This window comes from Phocoena phocoena, chromosome 5 (genome assembly GCF_963924675.1).
Source record: "Phocoena phocoena chromosome 5, mPhoPho1.1, whole genome shotgun sequence".
In the NCBI taxonomy this organism is placed as follows: domain Eukaryota; kingdom Metazoa; phylum Chordata; class Mammalia; order Artiodactyla; family Phocoenidae; genus Phocoena; species Phocoena phocoena.
Window position 1 is genome coordinate 105,678,918 of NC_089223.1, and position 20,009 is coordinate 105,698,926.

The 20,009-nt window shown below is 38.7% G+C and overlaps 1 protein-coding gene across 1 annotated transcript in view; it reads left to right on the forward strand.

Moving 5' to 3' along the window:
* Positions 1–20,009, forward strand: part of ARHGEF38 (Rho guanine nucleotide exchange factor 38) — a 153,668-nt gene that overhangs the window by 123,106 nt on the left and 10,553 nt on the right. The window contains exons 8-10 of the mRNA XM_065878263.1: positions 2,766–2,870; positions 4,986–5,108; positions 14,142–14,453. Of these exons, the coding sequence (XP_065734335.1) occupies positions 2,766–2,870; positions 4,986–5,108; positions 14,142–14,453 (540 nt within the window). The remainder of the gene's footprint in view (positions 1–2,765; positions 2,871–4,985; positions 5,109–14,141; positions 14,454–20,009) is intronic.

Genomic DNA, 20,009 nt, shown 5'->3' on the forward strand with positions numbered 1-20,009 from the left:
AACTAAAAGTGAATTGTAGTTAAAGTAGCCTGAAGGGATATTAATTAGATTTTTCCCCTTAATCTTTCGAGAGGATGTCCTGTCAGCAATGAAGCATTTCACTGTTAATCAGAAAATCAGCAGCATAGGCTGGACTGTAGAAAAGATAAATCTCAAATCAGTCAATTTTTGCACTTGTCAGCAGCTCAAGTGAAATATTTGGTGGAGTTAGGGTATAAAAACTATTACCCAAGAGGAAGATTCTATTCCATTCATCACACATGTATTGAACTCTTACTCGACACTGTTAGAGATTGCAAATGCAGAGAGGTTTCTAAATTCAGATGGTTTGGGTTGGAATCCTGGACCTAACTATTAACATGGGTAAGTTTCTTTAACTTTCTGTATTAGTTAGGGTAAAGGCCATGCTTCTGTCACAAAGAGATTCCAAAACATAGCAGCTTAAGTCAGATAGTCATTTATTTCTCTCTCTTAAAATAGTGCAGATGGGCTGTGCTGCTCAGGATCTTTCAGGAACCCAGTTTTCCCCAGTTTTGCACTGCGATGTTCCCTAAATATATGGTCTTCATCTGCCTCACTGAAGCTGGGTCCACTGCCATGTCTTCATTCAAAGTCCCAAGGGAAATGTTCTAAGGCCAAGATTCAGAAATGAAACATATCACTTTCACTCACAACTTATTTGCCCAAACCCAGTTACAAAGGCAGAGCCAGCTGCAAGGGAGTCTGGAAAGTGTTGTCTCTAGCAGGGCAGCCGCGTCCATCTTAAACTAGAGGTGCAGGTGCCATTGGTAGAAGGTCAATAACAGGAATGTTCACAATCTCTGCCACATCTCCTGGAACTTCTGTTTCTTTATCTCTAAAATGGGATTTATCATAGCATCTAACCCACAGGGTTGTATAAGAATTAAAATGAGAAAGTGGAAGACAGGCTTTAGCACAAGTGTCCAGAACATAGTTAGTGTTTAATAAATGTTAGTGATTATTATATTAAGAAAAAAAGACTTCATCTCCAATGTTTGCAGTCCATCAGTGGAGAAAATTACTTAAATCATTAGTGTTGTAAGAGCACATAGGAGGGTACAATTAGTTTTTATGGAGTGGAAAGAATAGGAACTAGAGGAAGGACTTGTAGCAGGGGTGACAGTTGAGCAAGTCCTTAAAAAAAATAAACAGGATTTTGCAGGGCAGAAAAGGGACAGCAGCATATTCCAACAAAATAAAGCAACAAGAGAAGGCTTGGCAATAAAGAAGTAGAACTAGGCAGTATTTTTCATCGTGTAATCCTTGAACCTCTTACTTTAGCATCATGAGGGTCCTCGGCCAAGGTATACAAAGTAAAATAGCTGGTCCTTGAAAAGTGCTTTTTAAAAACTCTGCCCAGCATACTGCTATATGCCTCGCCTCAAACTGGGTCAGAGCATGGAGATGCTAAGGCAGAGGGTGATGAATTTTGTGTGGATTACAAAGAACTATGCTGCCTATTTAATGAAAAGCTTTCTAGATAAATAATATTAAGAGGTTTTAAACTACTAAAATAAAATGTCACCATTTTCTATGCATTCAGTTCTAAGGTCAACCACCTTAAATTAACAAATGTAGGAACTGAGAACAGCTACGGTTATTAGCCAGTACCAAACTGAAGAATACACAACATATTCCACAAAACAGGTGTGTGTTCACACAGATTTTGCCAACACAAAGCTGGTTCTGATATCTTGTAGCCTTTTTGAACACCAAGAAATACTTCTCATCGTTGATAGAATAATGTGTCTTCCTAGAAATTGCCACAAGCATATAAAAAAGCATATTTTTCTGAATGCTAGTAGGTATACATGTAAGATAACAAAAAAATAACTGAACACATGTGATCACCATCTTAACTCTGCAGAGTTTTCCTAACAGAAGAACAGTTTTTGTTAAGATTTTTCATCATCTTTCAAATTTGAGCTGCTAAAGAATTATCATATTTCTTTAGCCAAGACCCTAAGAATATTTTCTAAATAACAACTGTGAAATAAATTGGGATGAGTCATATCAGCAAAACAATAAATTCTAATCAATCGATCAAATTTTTATTTTAATTTTTAATTTTATTATTTTATAGAGCCACAAATGCAGGGTCATTTGAGTACACACATAATACATGCTATTAAAAACTGCAGAGAAAAATTTTACATTCCACAGCTACCGTGACACAGGTGAAGCAATGTGAAAACTGAACAGCAAATTAAGCGGCACCATACGGTTTTGTTACACTATTTGAACATCAGTTGTGCCACGTGCTGGACACAGAAAGTTCTGTGTTAAGACAGTTAGCGTAAGATGTAGAGAATGGACTTGAGGACACGGGGAGGGGGAAGGGGAAGCGGGGATGAAGTGAGAGAGTGGCATGGACATATATACACTACCAAATGTAAAATAGGTAGCTAGTGGGAAGCTGCTGCAGAGCACAGGGAGATCAGCTGGGTGCTTTGTGACCACCTAGACGGGTGGGATAGGGAGGGGGAGGGAGACTCAAGAGGGAGGAGATATGGGGATATATGTATATGTATAGCTGATTCACTTTGTTATAAAGCAGAAACTTAGCACACCATTGTAAAGCAATTATACTCCAATAAAGACGTTAAAATAAAAGAGCGTAGCATGAAAAGTTTTCATCTCAACAAGGAGTTTTTTGTAATGTGCTGGGCCAATATGGTTTGTAATATTTTTAAATACCAGATTCCTTTGAGTTATAAAAATAAATAATTTCATCTATATTTTAGGTGAAAGACAATACCTTTAATAGAGAAGAAAAACTATTTAGATCTTTAGAAAAGACTGTGAGGCACTGTGTGAAGAACATTTCATTCTGTCTTCAACACGTACAGGTGGGTAAGACAAAACTGTTTTCAATGTTTCCACAGAAAGGTCTTGATGTCTCTGGCTATTATGAAGAGTAAATGTGACTGTTCATCATTTATATGATGACGCTTATTGTATCAAATTTGGGAGGCTGCAAGCTGCTGGTGAAGGAAGCTAATATAAGGACTTGGGTTTTGCTCTTTTTTCCCTTACCTCTTCCATCCTTCCCCCAATCCAAATTGCCATATGGTGGGACATTTGTTCATATGGTTGCCACGTAGAGCTGGACCACCAGCATGTTTTCTCTATAAAAGAGATGAGTTAATTAACGCAAAATGCCAGACAAGGCAGAAATGTGATTTGTTTGATTATACTAACATATCTCTTTCCAGTACCTGAAACACATATTTACAAATTTAAGAGTAGCACTGAAGGAAAAAAGAAAATCAAAAGGAGACATAACATAAAATTAGAGGAGTTAAAAAGTAAAAAGTACATAATATAAATGCCCTAAAACCCACAAAAACCCACATGTGCATCTTAAATTTAGCTGTAGGCTACCTAGCAGCCAACCCAAAAAGGGGTATATGATCACACAATTCTAAGACAAACCAAACACCTCTATTTATTTTATAACCAGTGTTTTGTAATGCCCCCTTTACAGTTCTGAATGAAATTCATAGATAATTTAACCTTGGGTAGGTAGGTATACATAAAAGACAATCAATATAAAGGAAAACATGTTCTAACAAAATATTATGAACACAGTATGCAAATATCCCCACACAATCAGAGTAGAAGACAAAAACACCTCCACAAATTTCCAGTCTCCTAGGTTTTCCTGCCCTTGTTGAGAATCACTGACTTAGACAAACCAGCTGGAGTACAGTATAATTATATTCAGTAGAAAGACCAGTCAGGAGTTTCTTCTGATGGATCTCATAAAGGGGACATAGTGTTTTAACAACATCCTGACAATGGTCATGACTATGAGACATAGAAAGTTAGTAGAATTACATGTAAGTTAGTTAAAAAATTGTTCCTTTCTATTTTCCAGTTTTTCTTCTGGATGTCTGTTTTGGAAGATATTTCCATTCTTTGATAGACTATCACACCAACAGAAGATTAAGTTGACAGGCATAGTGATTTGGAGACAAGGTTCTATGTCACATAACCAACAAGCCACATTCTTTTCTTATTCATTAACTGATGCAAAGCCTGATTTTGCAGTCAGGTTTGCTAATCTCTTCTTAAAGCACTGCCTTCTGTGAAAGGAAAACAAAAACATAGCTATAACATCCAGAGGGCAGTGAGAACCCTGTCCTTGATATACTTTTCAAGAAGTCAGTGCCTCTTGGGAATATCTACAGAAAAGTCTTCCATTTCCACTAATTGATTCAGAAAAAGTACGAGCATGTTCTCTTAAAGAGAAGATTAAATTCACTAAGGAAAACTAAAGACATAAAACAAGAGTGATTTTTAAAATAAGAGATCTGGGAGAATTGAATGATGAAGAATGGCCAAAGAGGGAATTTAAGATGGACTTCACGTAATAAAAGAGGGTGTCAAGGGACAGGACAGGAATAAAGATGCAGACGTAGAGAATAGACTTGAGGACACGGGGAGGGGGAAGGGTAAGCTGGGAGGAAGTAACAGGGTATCATTTACATATATACACTACCAAATGTGAAATAGATAGCAAGTGGGAAGCAGCTGCATCACACGGCGAGATCAGCTCTGTGTTTTGTGAACACCTAGAGGGGTGGGATAGGGAGGGTGGGAAGGAGACGCAAGCGGGAGGGGATATGGCGATATATGTATACATATAGCTGATTCACTTTGTTATACAGCAGAAAATAACACACCACTGTAAAGCAATTATACTCCAATAAAGATGTTAAAAAAAAAAAAGAGGGTGTCATACCTACGGAGCAGTATGAGAAAGTGACATGGGGGAAAAATAAGGAAATAGATTGTTATAGGTAACCTGATTGTACAAAGTGTGCATAAAATTTTTTCCTTCCTTTTTTTCTTTTTCTCTAAGTGGTAATAGTTATGTTGATGAAGTACACTTTTAGGATACATTTAATTGTACTGACTTCAGAACTTTGCCCTTTGGTAACTTTGTTCTTGGGTTTCAGGATGCCATGCCTTTAGCTCTGCAGAGTGTAATGGAGCTCCGAGAGATTTCACACAACAAAGATGAGGATGAGAGGGGCTATTCAGAGGCTCCAAATAATGCCCCAAATCCCTCTGATGACTTTGTAAGTTATTTATACCCGCAGATGAATGCAAATGAAATAGTAGGGTTAAGAGAAAAGCTGCTTTTCATTTACTTTTTTGAAGTTAAAAATAAAACATGCACTAAAGCAAATACTAATGTTAAAATTAGTAGATTTAAACAGGAGATTTTTTTATCATTAAATATTTTGAAGTGGATTAGTGAGGCTTTTACTATAATCAAATTTTAAGAGGGCTGCAGACTCTGTTTCTAGGGTAGTCAGTGTCTGTGCAGCTTTTAAATTCAATATTTAGTTTAAGTCTGCATGTGGTGTATCAGGGATTTATTAAGTTAGAAAGATGTGATTTTCTTAGAGGAGTCTCTGGAAATGCCTAGAGTTTTTACATGAGGACCAAAGATACTTTCTGAGGATGTGACTTTTATTAACTTATTATTCACTGGAAATTAAGGCCTTCCTATTCAGAAAGTGCTTTATTTGAGTCATATATCTTCTGTTCTGTGGTAAAATATTTGTTTTCTAAGAGTTCTGTAAAATATACAGAATCATAAAACATACATTGGGAATCATTAAAAACATGCTTGGGTTGCATTCCAACTCCGGCCAGTTTCAGAACCCAGACCAGGGGGAAAAAATGCTCAAAGTCTGAAAGTTCTTAACACACAAATAGACATGCCCGAAAGAGGGAATTTACAGCAGTCTTATTTCCCAGAAGTTGCCTGGATCTCTGGATGAGCTGTTCCTTTTGTTCAGTAGATAAAATTCTGCACATACAAGGATGTGAGAAAGGGCCACTCTCCATGGAAAAAGAAAACAAGACTTTCAAGGGAGATGAAGAAACATAGGTTCAAATCCAAAGCTGAGCCCTGGGAACTGTGCAAACAAAGAACAGAAAGGGAAATCTCTCCCAGCAGCCTCAGGAGCAGCGGATTAAATCTCCACAATCAACTTGATGTACCCTGAATCTGTGGAATACCTGAATAGAAAACAAATCATCCCAAATTGAGAAGCCGTGTGGATGAAAGGCTCTTGGTGCTGCAGGCAGGAGTCAGTGCTGTGCCTCTGAGGTGGGAAAGCCAACTTCAGGACACTGGTCCACAAGAGACCTCCCAGCTCCACGTAATATCAAACGGCAAAAATCTCCCAGAGATCACCATCTCAACACCAACACCCAAATTCACTCAGCAATCAGCAAGCTACAGTGTGGGGCACCCTATGCCCAACAACTAGCAAGACAGGAACACAACCCCACCCATTAGCAGACAGACTGCCTAAAATAATAATAAGTCCACAGACACCCAAAAACACACCACCAGACGTGGACCTGCCCACCAGAAAGACAAGATCCAGCCTCATCCACCAGAACACAGGCACTAGTCCTCTCCACCAGGGAGCCTACACAGCCCACTGAACCAACTTTAGCCACTGGGAACAGACACCAAAAACAACGGCAACTACAAACCTGCAGTGTGCAAAAAGGAGACCCCAAACACAGTAACGTAAGCAAAATGAGAAGACAGAAAAACACACAGCAAATGAAGGAGCAAGATAAAAACCCACCAGACCTAACAAATGAAGAGGAAATAGGCAGTCTCCCTGAAAAAGAATTCAGAATAATGACAGTAAAGGTGATCCAAAATCTTGGAAATAGAACACAGAAAAAGCAAGAAACATTTAACAAGGACCTAGAAGAACTAAAGATGAAAAAAGCAATGATGAACAACACAATAAATGAAATTAAAAATACTCTAGAAGGGGTCAATAGCAGAATAACAGAGGCAGAAGAACAGATAAGTGACCTGGAAGATAAAAGAGTGGAAATAACTACTGCAAAGCAGAATAAAGAAAAAAGAATGAAAAGAACTGAGGACAGCCTCAGAGACATCTGGGACAACATTAAATGAACCAACATACGAATTATAGGGTTTCCAGAAGAAGAAGACAAAAAAAAAGGGACTGAGAAAATATTTGAAGAGATTATTTTGAAAACTTCCCTAATATGGGAAAGGAAATAGTTAATCAAGTCCAGGAAGCACAGAGAGTCCCATACAGGATAAATCCAAGGAGAAACATGCTGAGACACATATTAATCAAACTGTCAAAAATTAAATACAAAGAAAACATATTAAAAGCAGCAAGGGAAAAACGACAAATAACACACAAGGGAATCCCCATAAGGTTAGCAGCTGATCTTTCAGCAGAAACTCTGCAAGCCAGAAGGGAGTGGCAAGACATATTTAAAATGATGAAGGAGAAAAATGTACAACCAAGATTACTCTACCCAGCAAGGATCTAATTCAGATTTGATGGAGAAATTAAAACCTTTACAGACAAGCAAAAGCTGAGAGAGTTTAGCACCACCAAACCAGCTTTACAACAAATGCTAAAGGATCTTCTCTAGGCAAGAAACACAAGAGAAAGAAAAGACTTACAATAACAAACCCAAAACAATTCAGAAAATGGTAATAGGAACATACATATCGATAATTACCTTAAATGTAAAAGGATTAAATGCTCCCACCAAAAGACACAGACTGGCTGAATGGATACAAAAACAAGACCCATATATATGCTGTCTACAAGAGACCCACTTCAGACCTAGAGATACATACAGACTGAAAGTGAGGGGATGGGAAAAGATATTCCATGCAAATGGAAACCAAAAGAAAGCTGGGGTAGCAATTCTCATATCAGACAAAATAGACTTTAAAATAAAGACTATTAGAAGAGACAAAGAAGGACATGACATAATGATCATGGGATCGATCCAAGAAGAAAATATAACAATTGTAAATATTTATGCACCCAACATAGGAGCACCTCAATACATAAGGCAAATACGAACAGCCATAAAAGGGGAAATCGACAGTAACACATTCATAGTAGGGGACTTTAACACCCCATTTTCACCAATGGACAGATTTTCCAAAATGAAAATAAATAAGGAAACACAAGCTTTAAATGATACATTAAAGAAGATGGACTTAATTGATATTTATAGAACATTCCATCCAAAGACAACAGAATACACATTTTTCTCAAGTACTCATGGAACATTCTCCAGGATAGATCATACCTTTGGTCACAAATGAAGCCTTGGTAAATTTAAGAAAATTGAAATTGTATCAAGTATCTTTTCCGAACACAATGTTATGAGACTAGATATCAAGTACAGGAAAAGATCTGTAAAACATACAAACACATGGAGGCTAAACAATACACTACTTAATAACGAAGTGATCACTGAAGAAATCAAAGAGGAAATCAAAAAAATACCTAGAAACAAATGACAATGGAGACACGACAACCCAAAACCTATGGGATGCAGCAAAAGCAGTTGTAAGAGGGAAGTTTATAGCAATACAATCCTACCTTAAGAAACAGGAAACACCTTGAATAAACAACCTAACCTTGCACCTAAAGCAATTAGAGAAAGAAGAAAAAAAAAAAACCCTAAAGTTAGCAGAAGGAAAGAAATCATAAAGATCAGATCAGAAATAAATGAAAAAGAAATGAAGGAAGAGATAGCAAAGATCAATAAAACTAAAAGCTGGTTCTTTGAGAAGATAAACAAAATTGATAAACCATTAACCAGACTCATCAAGAAAAAAAGGGAGAAGACTCAAATCCATAGAATTAGAAATGAAAAAGGAGAAGTAACAACTGACACTGCAGAAACACAAAAGATCATGAGAGATTACTACAAGCAACTCTATGCCAATAAAATGAACAACCTGGAAGAAATGGACAAATTCTTAGAAATGCACAACGTGCCAAGACTGAATCAGGAAGAAACAGAAAATATGAACAGACCAATCACAAGTAATGAAATTGAAACTGTGATTAAAAATCTTCCAACAAAAAAAGCCCAGAACCAGATGGCTTCACAGGCGAATTCTATCAAACATTTAGAGAAGAGCTAACACCTATCCTTCTCAAACTCTTCCAAAATATAGCAGAGGGAGTAACACTCCGAAACTCATTCTACGAGGCCACCATCACCCTGATACCAAAACCAGAAAAAGATGTCACAAAGAAAGAAAATTACAGGCCAATATCACTGATGAACACAGATGCAAAACTCCACAACAAAATACTAGCAAACAGAATCCAACAGCACATTAAGAGGATTATACACCATGATCAAGTGGGGTTTATTTCAGGAATGCAAGGATTCTTCAATATACACAAAGCAATCAATGTGATACACCATATTAACAAATTGAAGGAGGAAAACCATATGGTCATCTCAATAGATGCAGAGAAAGCTTTCGACAAAATTCAACACCCATTTGTGATAAAAAAACCCTGCAGAAAGTAGGCATAGAGGGAACTTTCCTCAGCATAATAAAGGCCATATATGACAAACCCACAGCCAACATCGTCCTCAATGGTGAAAAACTGAAAGCATTTCCACTAAGATCAGGAACAAGACAAGGTTGCCCACTCTCACCACTCTTATTCAACATAGTTTTGGAAGTTGTAGCCACAGCAATCAGAGAAGAAAAGGAAATAGAAGAATCCAAATCGGATAAGAAGAAGTAAAGCTGTCACTGTTTGCAGATGACATGATACTATACATACAGGATCCTAAAGATGCTACTAGAAAACTACTAGAGCTAATCAATGAATTTGGTAAAGTAGCAGGATACAAAATTAATGCACAGAAATCTCTGGCATTCCTATACACTAATGATGAAAAATCTGAAAGTGAAATCAAGAAAACACTCCCATTTACCATTGCAACAAAAAGAATAAAATACCTAGGAGACAAAAGACCTCTATGCAGAAAATTATAAGACACTGATGAAAGAAATTAAAGATGATACAAATAGATGGAGAGATATACCATGTTCTTGGATTGGAAGTATCAACATTGTGAAAATGACTCTACTACCCAAAGCAATCTACAGATTCAATGCAATCCCTGTCAAACTACCACTGGCATTTTTCACAGAACTGGAACAAAAATTTTCACAATTTGTATGGAAGCACAAAGGACCCCGAATAGTCAAAACAATCTTGAGAACGAAAAACGGAGCTGGAGGAATCAGGCTCCCTGACTTCAGACTATACTACAAAGCTACAGTAATCAAGACAGTATGGTACTGGCACAAAAACAGAAAGATAGATCAATGGAACAGGATAGAAAGCCCACGCACATATGGTCACCTTATCTTTGATAAAGGAGGAAGGAATGTACAATGGAGAAAGGACAGCCTCTTCAGTAAGTGGTCCTGGGAAAACTGGACAGGTATATGTAAAAGAATGAGATTAGAACACTCCCTAACACCATACACAAAAGTGAGCTCAAAATGGATTAAAGACCTAAATGTAGGGCCAGAAACGATCAAACTCATAGAGGAAAACACAGGCAGAACACTCTATGACATAAATCACAGCAAGATCCTTTTTGACCCACCTCTTAGAGAAATGGAATTAAAAACAAAAATAAACAAATGGGACCTAATGAAACTGCAAAGCTTTTGCACAGCAAAGGAAACCATAAAGAAGACCAAAAGACAACCCTCAGAATGGGATAAAATATTTGCAGATGAAGCAACTGACAAAGGATTAATCTCCAAAATTTACAAGCAGCTCATGCAGCTCAGTAACAAAAAAACAAACAACCCAATCCAAAAATGGGCAGAAGACCTAAATAGAAATTTCTCCAAAGAAGATATACAGAGTGCCAACAAACATATGAAAGGATACTCAACATCATTAATCATTAGAGAAATGCATATCAAAACTACAATGAGATATCATCTCACACTGGTCAGAATGGCCTTCATCAAAAAATCTAGAAACAATAATTCCTGGAGAGGGTGTGGAGAAAAGGGAGCACTCTTTCACTGCTGGTGGGAATGTGAATTGGTAGAGCCACTATGGAGAACAGTATGGAGGTTCCTTATAAAACTACAAATATAACTACCATATGACCCAGCAATCCCACTACTGGGCATATACCCTGATAAAACCATAATTCAAAAAGAGTCAGGTACCAAAATGTTCATTGCAGCTCTACTTACAATAGCCCGGAGATGGAAACAACCTAAGTGTCCATCATCAGATGAATGGATAAAGAAGATGTGGCACATATATACAATGGAATATTACTCAGCCATAAAAAGAAACGAAATTGAGCTATTTGTAGTAGGTAGATGGACCTAGAATCTGTCATACAGAGTGAAGTAAGTCAGAAAGAGAAAGACAAATGCCATGTGTTAACACATATATATGGAATCTAAGGAAGAAAAACTGTCATGAAGAACCTAGGGGTAGGACAGGAATAAAGACACAGACCTACTAGAGAATGGACTTGAGGATATGGGGAGGGGGAAGGGTAAGCTGTGACAAAGTGAGAGAGTGACATAGACATATATACACTACCAAACGTAAAATAGATAGCTAGTGGGAAGCAGCCTCATAGCACAGGGAGATCAGGTCGGTGCTTTGTGACCACCTAGAGCGGGGGGATAGGGAGTGTGGGAGGGAGGGAGACGCAAGAGGGAAGAGATATGAGAACATATGTATATGTATAACTGATTCACTTTGTTATAAAGCAGAAACTAACACACCATTGTAAAGCAATTATACTCCAATAAAGATGTAAAAAAAAAAATGCTTGAGCCAAGAAAGTATTTGGGTGGCAAACCAGTGAGTAATACTAAAATTAATTTAGTATCTTGTGTTCCGCAGGTATTATTATTTCATAGTAGTATTTCAAGGATTATATAAAAAATATAATAGACTCCATCATCTTGAAGAGCCTTGAAACTGGCATTTTTGCAATGGTATTATTGGCATTTGGGGTCAGACAAATCTTCATTGAGTTACCCTTGTGTTCGAGGATGTTTAGCTTTCCTACCAGGCTCTAAATCCCAGTAACGTCCCCCATCTCATATTTCCGAATCCTGGGAAGGGATACTGCCACAGTACCAACTCCAGTAGAAAAATACCCAGAAGCACCTAGCTTTCCTGGCACTGGGGAATGGAAAGTCACGATTACATCTGAACTAACATGGTAGATTAGATGGATGAGAGAGAGGAAGGGAGAGAGAGAGAGAGAGAAAGGAGAAAGTCAGTCTCTACAACATGTTAAATAGAAGAAGTGTGCCTAGTTCTTTATATGTTTTCTGGGCTTAATTACAGTAAGCACATTTTAGAAAAGTCCTTAAGGCTTTGCTCTCTAGCTTAATGCTGACATTAGTTAAGGTAATAACTATTTATTGAACACCAGGAAGAGCATGGTATATAACTTCTCCTTCATCAAGCATGACCCAGAACTTGACAGAATGAAAAAGAAGGTGTCCTTCCCTACCTTGCATAAAATCACAGGATGATAAAGTATGCTCAATTAAAATAATTGTCAGAAAGCTCAATATAGAAGTACCTTTTTATGGTAAGGTATATTGAACTTTTTTTTTTTGCGGTACTCGGGCCTCTCACTGTTGTGGCCTCTCCCGCTGCGGAGCACAGGCTCCGGACGCGCAGGGTCAGCGGCCATGGCTCACGGGCCCAGCTGCTCTGCGGCAAGTGGGATCTTCTCGGACCAGGGCACGAACCCGTATCCCCTGCATCGGCAGGGGGACTCTCAACCACTGCGCCACCAGGGAAGCCCCTGAACTCTTTTTAAAAGTCAAATATTAAGAGCTCGAATCTACCTAAAGGCAGAGCAATTGTTTTTATCTAATCATGAGAGGTACCTATCTACATATTTTGTATAGCACAGAATATTAGAATAAAATCTGATTCTTATTCATTCCAACCATAATTCCCAGGTACAGATGAACTGGTTCATGTCTGTGGGTCATAGGACTTATATATTGTAATTATATTGTAATTTTGTAATTAGATTACCTGTAGAATTCAAGTATGTCACAAACACAGTAATTTATCCCAGAACAGTAAATAGATTCTTCGCTTAGTTGAAGGGCTCATTAAATAGTCTGCAGGTATATAATGATTATTTTATAAGCTAGACATCAAATTTAATCTGTGTTGGCGATAGCTTGTGCCAGTAAGAGATCGGTCTCCCTCCTCTTCTAGATTTCCCATGAGTTCAGACAAACTTACTAGAGGTCACTTAATTAATACAAGCTGCTGCTCAGATGTGGATTCCCTAGAACATCTTTCAGGGTACAAAAGAGAAAACTACTTCCAAATTGCCATAACATAATCATGACACCCAAGCATATGTGATAAATTTGGGCAGTCAGCAAACATAGGATACTAGTGTACTTCAGAATAGAGGGGAGGAAAGAGAAATAGAAGAAATTAAATCTAGGGTTCTCAGTTGCTGGCATGGAGTTAGGCATTAATACAATGTTCATTTTCAATGACTCAGACCTAAAAATATAACAATTTAGGACACAGAATCAGCATCAGCTTAATCCTTCAAAGTCTTTAAAGAGGAAGCAATAACTCTCTGGTCATTTCTATAACAGGAACAAAATACCTGTAATAAGGGGGGACTATCTGTATAGGGGATAGGATTCCACTACCAAAATCAGCCACCAGGGTAGCCAGGGAATTGGGGTAGATGTGGGAGGAGTAAGATACAACCTCTCCTAAGACCAATTGTCTTCCTTTTATTAGTAGCAAAGAAAGGGAATGATATGTGAATAAATTATGCAGTCTTGGTAGTCAAAGGTGGAGATTACCCCCTAGCCCATGTTCTGGAGAAGCTCCAGTTGGCTCTGGGATTAGAAAGAAGGGGAAGGCGCAAGTATTGTGGGAGGTGACCCCACTGACAAAACCAATGGCTGTAGAGAGAAGGGTGGAGCGTAGTTTGGGTGTGCAGGTTTCAACTTTTGTATTCTTCTTCCTGTTCACTCTTCAGGTTCAACGTTAGAGTCTAGAGTTGCTGTTTTAAGTCCTTGAACAGGTTTAGCTAGACAAAAAAAATGATCCCATGCTCTTTCAACTTGTCTAGATACTTTCCTGCCTTCCTCTGTGCTGCTGCAGGGAGGAGGTAAGCCTACTGATAACAACTCCAGACATGGTATTGGGTGTTCCTCCTTCTGTGATGGGATTGTTTCACTCTTTTGGCAGGCAGCTCATTTGCAGAAGCTTGTCCTGACGCCCCTGTCAGCCCTGCGGTCCCTATTCCCAGGGCCCCAGAAGCTAATCCAGAAACGCTATGACAAACTGCTGGACTACAACAGCTACCTGCAGCGGGTGGTGGCGGATGAGTCAGACTTGGCCAAAAGGGAATATGAGGCCCTCAATGCCCAGCTTGTGGAAGAGCTCCAGGTGTTCAACCGGGCCGCGCGGAAGATTCTGTTGAACTGCCTGTGCAGTTTCATCACCCTCCTCAGGGACCTGATGCTTGTGGCCCAGAGGGTTTATTCCACGGTGGTGCCGGTAAGCACAGCATCAGCACTTGGCTACCTTGGCCTACGGAATCTGTCAGAAAGCACAGCATGCAAAGCAGCCTGCTCATAGCGTGCCTGAGTGTAGTGTATGGTGTGGCTTCTATTTTAGCTGACGCCAGTCAGAGAATATTCTGCTCCTTATCGCTCTTCTGAACAGGACGGTAAAATCAATTTTCCTAGTGCTGGTTTGCTGTGACTTATACCCTTGGAGCTCTTTTTGGAAAGTCCTTTTCAAACACCAAACATCTTTCCGCTTTGCTCCCCTCATTGATGGAACCAATGTAGCTCCATCTGCCTGATGCTATGTTGAAGCTTATCAACTTATATTTTGTATTCTCTTCCCATTCAACCGTTTTTAAATGTTAACCATGACTGAGACATGGATCCAAAAATAAGACCATCTCACCGTAATGACAGAAATAGGATATCAGTCAAACCAGTCTTTGTTTTGCTTTTGTTTTCCTTCAAAGAAGAGAAGCCTGACGTGTGTGTGGAAAAAAAAAAAAAAATATATATATATATATATATATGTATAAATATATGTATGTATCTTAGCTTTCCATTAGGGTATGATTTTAGAACTATTTTCTTTTTTTTAAAGATTGATTTATTTATTTTTTGGCTGCCTTGGGTCTTAGTTGCAGCACACGGGATCTTCTCTGAGGCATATAGGATCTTTTGCTGCAGCGCGCGGGCTCTTTGTTGTGGTGCGTGGGCTTCTCTCTAGCTTGTGGCACGCGGGTTTTCTCTTCTGTAGTTGTGGCACGTGGGCTCTGTAGTTCGTGGCACGTGGGCTCTCTCGCTGAAGCACGCAGAGCTCAGTAGCTGTGGCGCGTGGGCTTAGTTGCCCTGCAGCATGTGGGATTTTAGTTCCCTGACCAGGGATTGAACCCACATCCCCTGCATTGTAAAGCAGATTCTTTACACCGGACCACCAGGGAAGTCCTTATAATTATTTTCTGAAGAGGAAGAAAGATATTTACAACCTAATATCAATTTTTAAAAAATCAGCTTCGTGGGCTTCCCTGGTGGCGCAGTGGTTGAGAGTCCGCCTGCCGATGCAGGGAACCCGGGTTCGTGCCCCGGTCCGGGAGGATCCCACATGCCGCGGAGCAACTGGGCCCGTGAGCCACAACTACTGAGCCTGCGCGTCTGGAGCCTGTGCTCCGCAGCAAGAGAGGCCGTGACAGTGAGAGGCCCGCGCACCGCTATGAAGAGGGGCCCCCGCTTGCCACAACTAGAGAAAGCCCTTGCACAGAAATGAAGACTCAGCACAGCCAAAAATAAATAAATTAATTAATTAAAAAAAAAATCAGCTTCGTTTCTTGGCCCTTCATTTCAAGTGTATTACTTATCATTCAGCTCGTGTGATATTTAATGGACATTTGGAGGAAAATTAATTGTCCCTACTTTACTTTTTATTGTATATTTAATTAACTTTTAACTTATCATCTGAATTAAATTAAGTTGAATAAAGAGGTGCTACATTTACTTGGCTCAAAAGGAAGAACTATTTAAAAATAAGTAAGCAGTCCCCTACTCATTCTGTGTCCAAACCCCTCCAACTCCTGCTCTCATCCCAACTGATATTAGTTCATTTTTATATACTTAGAGTTTCTTTGTGCCATTAAAAGTAAATGCAAATATATATTTTTATTTCCTACACAAACTAGCAAACTATAGTACATTCTGCAACTTGCTTTTAACATCCATGTCAGTACATAGAGAGCTTCCTCATTTATTTTACAGCTGTATATTAGTCCACTGCATAGTTGTACAATAGTGTGTAATCAGCCTCCTATTTTTTTGGTAACAACTTTATTGAGATATAATTCACATACCATACACTCCACCCATTTAAAATGTACAACTCAATGGTTTTTGTATATTCGTGAGAGTTGTGAAACCCATCACCACAATCAATTTTTAGAATATTGTCATCACCCCCAAAAGAAACTCTGTACCACTAGCAGTGACTCCACATTTCCCCCTAACCTCCCCAGTCCCAGACAACCACCAATCTACTTTCTGTCTCTACATATATGCTTATACTGGACATGTGGCATAAACAGAATTATACAACATGTAGTTCTTTGTGAGTGTCTTCTTTCACTTAACACAATGTTTTCAAGTTCCATCCATGTTGCAGTGTGTTTCAGAACTTAATTCCTTTTATTGCCAAATAATATTACATTGTATGGATATGCCACATTTTATTTGTCCATTCATCAGTTGATGAACATTTAGGTTATTTCCACTTTTTGGCTATTATGAACAATGCTGCTATGAACATTCAAGTTCTTAGTGGATGTATGTTTCCATTTCTCTTGGGTATATACCTAGGAGTGGAATTGCTGGATCATATGGTAACTCTGTGTTAACCTTTTGAATAAATGCCAGTCTGTTTTTCAAAGTGGCTGCACTATTTTACATTCTCAACAGCAATGATTGAGGGTTCCAATTTCCTCACATCTGTCTTTTTTACTATGGCTATCTTAGTGGGTATGAAGTGATATCTCATGTGGTTTTGATTTGCATTTCTCTTATCAGTCCCCTATTTTTAAACTTTTAAAGTTGAAGTGTAACTTAAAAGATTATATACAGTAAAATAAAAGAAGGAGCCTTAAAACACCCAGTCTTCAAAGGGACATGGGGAAGGAGTAGCTATAGGAATGTGCAGAGAGAGCTAAATGGAAAGGTTTACCTGACAGGATCTGTGACTATCAGTCAACACTACAGAAAGCAATAAATATTAAAGAAATTTATTGGGAAATAAATTTCCTTATCTCACTTTCCTCCCTTATTCTGATTTCCTGTGGGTGCTTCTCATTGCAAGAACCCATCTGGAAACAAGAGTGCAAGGAAGCTCTTGACACACTCTATACTGGTCAGCCTTCCAGAGCACAGAGCAGGATGGAAATGGGAAAAGAATAAATTTGAAAAAACAAACAAAAGATATTCAGCACACAAAGTGAATGCTGGTTAGAGTTCAGCAATACCACACTATGATTACTTTTTCTTTTATGTATAGCATTTTTGTTTTTCTTAAAGTTAAGAATTGTGTTTGTCTTTTATCAGCTTAATTTTCATTTGCCTAACTTTATCTGCCAGTTTGACTGGATCACTTCTTAAGACATTCAGATGTATGATATATTCTATTAATTGTGTCTTTTTGCAGAAATCTCTTAGAGAACTTATCTTTTTTATCTCATAATAACTGTAATCCTGGGATTACACTTCCTCATCATTCTGGGGAATCCCTTTACCACTCTTCTGTGTGGGATCTCACATTTCCTTATCCCATGTTGACCTTCTTTCTTGCTTTCTGTCTTTATTTGGGGGAGCAAATTTTTGAGTAGTTTCTTAAGAAAGGAAAATTGGGAGGTTAATATTTTGACACCTCAAATATCAGAAAATGTCTTTATACTATCATCATATTTAATTGATAGTTTGGCTGGGTGTAAAATTTTAAGTTGTTCTTCCTGAATTTGAAAGCATTCCATTGTTCCATTGTCTTCTAGCTTCCACTGTTTCTGTTGAGAACTCTGGGTGCATTTTGGTTCTTGGTTCTTTGTATGCACTTTCCCCACCCTATCCCATTCTAAAAGTTTATGGAATTTTCTTATTGTCTTCATCAGTCTTAAATTTAATGATGATGAACCTTGGTGTGTCAGATACTTTGTGGGATCCTTTCAACCTGAAAATTTATGTCTTCCACTTCTAGAAATTTTGAACATTTCATGGATTTTTCTCTCTACCCTTTCTCTTTACTCTCTTTCTGAAATTCCTGGGTTGTTCCACTAATCTTGTATCTTTCTCCACTTATTTTCTATCTCTTTATTGCTTTGCTCTACTTCCTAAGAAAATTTCCTACTTAATCTTCAAACCCATCTTTTGATTTATTCTTATTTCTGTTCCCATGATTTTAATTTTTGAAAGTTGTTTTTGGCTTTCTTAAGATGAAAACAGGTTGCTTTTATTTTTTTTATTTATTTATTTATTTTTTTTGCGGTACGCGGGCCTCTCACTGTTGTGGCCTCTCCCGTTGCGGAGCACAGGCTCCAGACGCGCAGGCTCAGCGGCCATGGCTCACGGGCCCAGCCGCTCCGCGGCATGTGGGATCCTCCCGGACCAGGGCACGAACCCGTGTCCCCCGCATCAGCAGGCGGACTCCCAACCACTGCGCCACCAGGGAAGCCCCTGCTTTTATTTTTATAAGACTCTTTCTTGTTATAGTTATGACTTAGATGTCTGATATACTTGATCATTCACCACTGATAAAGAGTTGAGGACTAATTGGCAGCATTGAGCACCTAGATAGGCATTGAAAACTCTAAGCATCCACTACTGTGTAGAGCAATTTGACTGCAATTTCATTTGGGAACTCCTGATGATAGCACCATTAGGTCTTTCCTCTTAGGCTGGTCAGAGTCTCCAGACATGTCCCTTCAAGTTTTCTGCCTAAAGGGTAATGGTTGACTGCTAGGCCTGGTTGGCAGGGTCTCTGGGTCCAGTCTATATCCACTCACTTAATTACCCTCTTTCTAACATGAGTCCCCCACCATTATTTGTGCCTAGTGTCCCCAGTCTAGATACTCTCTGTTTTACCATTTGCAGAAAAGAAAACTTCATCTTCTGCTAAGGTAGGGAAGAAGCAATCACCAAGAATTACTGAAATGGAGAAAGAATCTGGGGATACAACTGCTTCAAAACAATTCCAGTTGTCTATATCTGCATAACAAATTACACCAAACATGGTGGTACAAAGCAACCAATAGTCATTTCTTACTATTGTTCCTCATAGTTCTGGGGTTCATTGGGATCAGGTAATCATTCTCAGTGTCTCAGTCAGATAATAGCTGGGGCTGAAGTGGTCACAAAGACTTTCTCAGGCCTCTAAGATTGGTGGTGGGAAGATGACAGAAGACTCAAACAGCTGGGGACTGGAATAGCTGGGGCCCCACAGACACCCACCCATCCCACCACCACCACCACCACCACTCCCCACTCCATCTTTCAACATGGTCTTCTGATATGGTGGACACAGTGCAACTGGACTTCTTCCATAGCAACTAAAGTCTCCCTAAGGTGAGTGTCCCAAGAGAAACCAGCAGAAACTGCATGATCTTTTTTAGCCTAATCTTGAAAGTCAAACAGCATCACTTCCTTTATTCTATTTATTTCAACATTCTATTCATTGAGGCAATCATAAAGTCCTACCCAATTTTGAGGGAAGGGGACATTGACTCCACCTCTTGATGGGAAACATACCAAAGAATTTGCTTATTTGTTTTAACCACCACAGGATCTTAACCAATGTTTTTTGTTTTAGCCTTTTTCTCCTTCCTACTGTACCACCCCACCACATTGGAGAGCACTACTGCCATCAATTACTGAGTCTTTCTTCCCAAAATTTTATTGCTATTGTAATTTTTTCTCTGCTGTTTCCTTTTATTTAAGCTTGAACTTTAAAAAAATCCTTGTCATTTTTGTGGGATTTCTGGAGACAACAAATTAGATGGTTTTGATATAGGAGTTTTAATGT